We start from the raw sequence: 5,788 nt of genomic DNA, 5'->3' as shown, positions 1-5,788 counted from the left end.
AAAAAAGTACATTTATTTTTCTTCACGTGAAGATGCAGCTTAAACAACATTAAGTAGAAATACTTTCTGTTAAAATGGGAGTAAAATCCTTCAAACCGATCAATACTAAAGTAGAGACATTAGAGAAGATCCGTGTAGACAGAAGACGTTTGCGGCCGCTGGCGCCGGCAGCACGCCCACATACCTGAGCATGTAGCCGCAGTCATGGCGTAAATAACCAGCCCCCAGCACCCCATCTGAACGCCGCGGTGATAGTTCTCCAGGGAGGTGGAGTTTGCAGCCGCCTGAAACACAAAGCCTCCGTCTGCAAACCATGTTCTTCCACTACAAGAGGCTCAAAGAAGTGATCCTCTCACCGTGGGATCTCCGCTGTAGATGACCTGACCCATGAAATCCGTGAAGAAGACGGCCTCGGCGATGATGGAGAACCAGGTGAGCAGGTGGCAAGCGCACAGCCGCAACAGCTCTGGAGGCATCTTCAGCATGGACAACCACAGCAGCCGGACGGTGGTTTCCACCTGCAGGAGGAGAAACGGTCAGAGGAAGAAACGGTCAGAGGAAGAAAGGGTCGGAGGAAGAAAGGGTCGGAGGAAGAAAGGGTCGGAGGAAGAAACGGTCAGAGGAAGAAACGGTCAGAGGAAGAAACGGTCAGAGGAAGAAACGGTCAGAGGAAGAAAGGGTCGGAGGAAGAAACGGTCAGAGGACAGAAACGGTCAGAGGAAGAAACTTCAGAGGACAAAACGGTCAGAGGAGAAAATCTTCAGAGGAGAAATTGTCAGAGGAAGAAACGGTCAGAGTAAGAAACGGTCAGAGGAGAAACTGCCAGAGGAGAAACGGTCAGAGGAAGAAACGGTAGGAGGAGAAACGGTCGGAGGAAGAAACGGTCAGAGGAGAAACTGTCAGAGGAAGAAACTTCAGAGGACAGAAACGGTCAGAGGACAGAAACGGTCAGAGGAGAAACTGCCAGAGGAGAAACGGTCAGAGGAAGAAACGGTCAGAGGAGAAACTGCCAGAGGAGAAACGGTCAGAGGAGAAACGGTCGGAGGAAGAAACGGTCAGAGGAGAAATGGTCAGAGGACAGAAACGGTCAGAGGAGCGATGGGATGACGGTGAAAGGCTTCACCAGCTTCATCCTTACCTCGCCCTCCTCGCTCTCCGTGTCTCCGCTGGAGGAGTTGGTGTTCCGGCTGCGGTGCCGGTTCCTCTGCCGGTTGGCCCTCCGGTGTCGAGCCTCCACTTCGTACAGGTCGCTCATGCTGCGTGACGGTTTGATCAGGAAAGCGGCGTTGGCGCGCCGATAGCGGTATCGGTGGCTGCCCACGCGCCCGTAGTAGGAGAAGGTGCAGGACGGCTGGCGGTAGAAGGTGTGGCGGTGGCGGGACTGCCGCATTGGAGCGCCGGTACTGGCAGCTGGACGAGGACAAGAGAAGAATTTAGGATTCAGACGTCGGTTTCATCTAAGAAAGTTCAACAACATTTTAATGAACATTTGAAGAAGATTTCTATGAGGATAAAAGATGAAAGTGAGTGTTTAGCTAAATGTGTAAATCAGGTTTTTAAGTGTTTATTTGACATTTATTTAAAACATTTGATCCTTTTTGTTGAAACGTTTGGAGCTGAAGCTGGTTCGGTTAAAACCATTAAAGGAAACAAAGTGGAACTTTTCATCGTTTGTTTTTGCTTTTAGTTTTTAAACTATAGAATATTTTATATTATAAGCAGTGAAAATGTTTTACTAATAAAGTTGGATTTGAATCTTCCATCATATTTAATGTTTTCAAACTTTGACCAATGTTTTCTAAGAAGTTCAGCCGTCTCTAATAAACACCTTTGATCATCCCAGCGCGGTGCGCCTGCCCCTTAGAGCTCAGCCGGTCGGTGCTTGCTCTCTCGGCCCCGCCCACGCCGGCGAGCAGCCGTCCGTTCAGCGTCCGCTGCTCGTTCAGCTGGTTGTTCAGCAGCGCCTCCTGACCGTCGTCGTTCTCCAGTTCTTGCAAGAAAGCGGAAAGACGTGAAACCCTCGGAGCTGGAGCAGGATGATTGGTGAAATGGGGGCGGAGCAAGTCTTCACTGCCGGTGCTGCTGCTGCGCCTGATGTTGGCGAGCGGCGGACGGGAACCGCCGCGACTGGCATTGAAGAAGGACGAGGTCCTGGAGGGCGAGCCGTGATAGGGGGAGAGGTGGTCAGCGAAGATGGACGGCTCGATGTGGCACAGGAACAAAGCATCATGGTCTAGGTGGTCCAGCGTGGCGTCCGCCATGGCGAGCACGCTGTCACTTTTACCTGCAGAAAGATCAGGACCGTTTCCAAAAGGAACCAACGACTCGGACCGCTCCAGAACCGAGATGGAGGACTTACTTCTCACCAGCTCCACCTGCAGGAAGTCCAGGTCTCCGTGGTCCGAATGGTTATCGTCGTAAGAGTCGTACAGGTCACATGACTCCATGGTGGTGTGCTCGCCAATCATCTCCAACCCGGGACAGCCAGCCCTGCCGTTTGCTGGCTGATGGGCGGGGTCAGGACTCTCCTGGGGAGGGACAGTGGATCAATCAGTTGATTGATGGATCGATTATTTACTTTAGCAACAAACAAAAGACGACAATTATTAATAAATGTATCAAATCAGTTTCAGAGTTCTTGATAACTGATCAGTAATCGATAATCTATGCTAATTATACACAGACATATACAGTATATTTTATATAATGATGTCTGGTTGTGGCGTCCGGGCTTCCTCGGAACCGGCAGAACTCCGTACCGGGTCGAGCCGGTCTTGCTGTGGCGAGTACTGCTGCTCCTCGATGCTGAAGAGGTGGAGGACCACGGAGGCGGAGAACAAGATGGCGGCAAAGATGAAGAGGATCTGTTCCTGGGACTTGAAGATCGCTCCGAGGAAGGTGTGCGTCCAGTCCAGACCTCCCAGGGCATAGCCCACGGCGCCGCCCAGACCTGCCGGCAAGACAACACATCCAGGCTAGCAAAGAGCGGAACCGTGGTGAGGATTCTGGTTTCCATGGAAACGTCTGGAAGCTCAGAAACTGATCCAAACCCGCAGAAGCCGCGTGGATGTTGAGCGCCATGTCTTGTTCTTCGGTATCAGCCACGTCCAGTAGGTACGCTCGGATCGGACCCTCCGTGGCATCGGCGCAGAAATCCAGAACCACGACGCCCAGAACCGTCAGAACGATTCCGATCGGCTGCTTACCGGGTTCGTCCCCCAGAGACAGGCCTGGAGGGAGAAGAGAGGCGGGAAGGTGAACCGGCGGTTCTTCAGACAGTCTCAACACAAACACAGTGTCAAAGTTCAGATGCACATGTCCCATGATGCTTTGCCCTTATCCATGTGACTCTTTACTCTAAGAAGCAGCCTTTACATTACATCCCAGTTATCTGAAATACAACTGTGTATAGACTGAAGGGGGGGGGGGGGAGACCAGGAACCCAGACAGGAAGTGAGCTGTGATTGGTGGACAGCAGGAAGCAAACAGGAAGCATTTCCCTGTGAACTGCCCGCTTTCGTGTTCTCAAGTCAACTCCCACAACAACACTGTTTTGCACACAATCACACAAACACAACCACACAAACACAATCACACAAACACAATCACACAAACACAACCACACACCGTCGTCATAAACTCAAACTCTGTTTTTCATTCAGAAACTTCTCAAAGAATCAAAGTTCATGAGTTTTTATACAAACGCGTGAGGGTCATGTTAACACAAACACACACACAAACACACACACACACACACACACACACACACACACACACACACACACACACACACACACACACACACACACACACACACACACACACACACACACACACACACACACACACACACACACACACACACACACACACACACACACACACACACACACACACACACACACACACACACACACACACACACACACACACACACACACACACACACACACACACACACACACACACACACACACACACACACACACACACACACACACACACACACACACACACACACACACACACACACACACACACACACACACACACACACACACACACACACACACACACACACACACACACACACACACACACACACACACACACACACACACACACACACACACACACACACACACACACACACACACACACACACACACACACACACACACACACACACACACACACACACACACACACACACACACACACACACACACACACACACACACACACACACACACACACACACACACACACACACACACACACACACACACACACACACACACACACACACACACACACACACACACACACACACACACACACACACACACACACACACACACACACACACACACACACACACACACACACACACACACACACACACACACACACACACACACACACACACACACACACACACACACACACACCCATATGCAGAAGAATAGAGCAGAAATGAATAGAAGCTGTCGTTCCCACAGTTCTGCTTCTCAGGAATAATTTATGTTTCCTCAGAGATTTTACTGCAGTTTATTTAGAGACACGTTTGGACTAAAACACCATTTTTGTTCTCTTTGATCTTTTGTAGAACATCAAACAAGAAAACGTGTTTATTTTGAAAGAAACACCTGAGAACAAAGTCTTTCCTGAATGAATTTGGTTTCAAATGAAAATAATAAAAAATAAATATTAATCTTTTATAGTCAGAACATAACGGAGATTCAATGAAATGTTTTATAAAATGACGCAGACTTTTCAAAGTACTAAATTGACCCAACATGAATAACTATCAGTTAGTATATCTGAGGAGGACATTATAATAATTGATTATATATTAATGTCCCTTTGATGAAGAAGATGAACAGAAAAGGTAGTTTTACTTTGGAAAGTACTAACTGATACTATAAGTACTTTACATGATAGAGTTCAAATGTGAACTTTCTCCAACCAGCACTCACCGATCAACGAGCCGTTCAGGAACAAGGCCACGCCCATCAGCGTTCCGATGCAGAGCGCCAGGATGAAGGGCCGCCTCCGGCCCCAGCGGAGCGTGCAGCGGTCGCTGGTGGAGCCGATGAGCGGCGTGAACATCAGGCCGAGAACCGGGCTGAGGAACCAGGTCAGACTGTAGTACTGCTCTGGAAGACCTGCAGAGGGAGGAAGGAGAAGGTCAAGACCGTGATGGAGGACGGAGAAGATGAAGACCGTGATGGAGGAAAGAGAAGATGAAGACTGTGATGGAGGAAAGAGAAGATGAAGACCGTGATGGAGGACAGAGAAGATGAAGACTGTGATGGAGGAAAGAGAAGATGAAGACTGTGACGGAGGACAGAGAAGATGAAGAACGCGACGGAGAAGATGAAGACCTCGATGGAGGACAGAGAGGATGAAGACCGCGATGGAGGACGGAGAAGATGAAGACCGGAGAATGTACCGGTTACATGATTAGTCTGATCTGAGTCCAAAAGTTCAACTAAACGCCAAAAACAAACATTTACAAACAACCAACATAAAAAATGAGAAATTTAGACAAAGATACAAACTAGACGAGAACCATGAAATTATTCATGATACTTTAGAGTTTCTATTTACGCCTCTAAACCAGAACGAGTTCTGAAAAACTTTCTGTCCTGAATTTAAGAAATTAGACTTTAATATTATTAAAAGCTGTGAAATAACAGAAACTCGTTAAATGTTCGTTTCCCGACCCGTCTCCCCGGGACCGACCAGCCTCCCCGGGACCGACCCATCTCCTTGGGACCGACCC

At 48.8% G+C, this 5,788-nt stretch overlaps 1 protein-coding gene across 1 annotated transcript in view; it reads right to left on the bottom strand.

Annotated features, from left to right (window-relative positions):
- The window catches only part of LOC112138957 (solute carrier family 45 member 4), a 28,233-nt gene that overhangs the window by 4,057 nt on the left and 18,388 nt on the right, over positions 1-5,788 (bottom strand). Inside the window, exons 4-11 of the mRNA XM_024261625.2 lie at positions 4,980-5,168; positions 3,051-3,230; positions 2,760-2,950; positions 2,360-2,528; positions 1,829-2,284; positions 1,139-1,410; positions 357-518; positions 185-284 (exon numbers count right to left, since the gene is read on the bottom strand). Of these exons, the coding sequence (XP_024117393.1) occupies positions 185-284; positions 357-518; positions 1,139-1,410; positions 1,829-2,284; positions 2,360-2,528; positions 2,760-2,950; positions 3,051-3,230; positions 4,980-5,168 (1,719 nt within the window). The remainder of the gene's footprint in view (positions 1-184; positions 285-356; positions 519-1,138; positions 1,411-1,828; positions 2,285-2,359; positions 2,529-2,759; positions 2,951-3,050; positions 3,231-4,979; positions 5,169-5,788) is intronic.

The sequence above is a fragment of the Oryzias melastigma genome, linkage group LG11 (genome assembly GCF_002922805.2).
Source record: "Oryzias melastigma strain HK-1 linkage group LG11, ASM292280v2, whole genome shotgun sequence".
Classification (NCBI taxonomy): Eukaryota; Metazoa; Chordata; class Actinopteri; order Beloniformes; family Adrianichthyidae; genus Oryzias; species Oryzias melastigma.
Note: the sequence above shows the minus strand (reverse complement) of the source record. Positions and strands in the feature narration are given on the sequence as shown.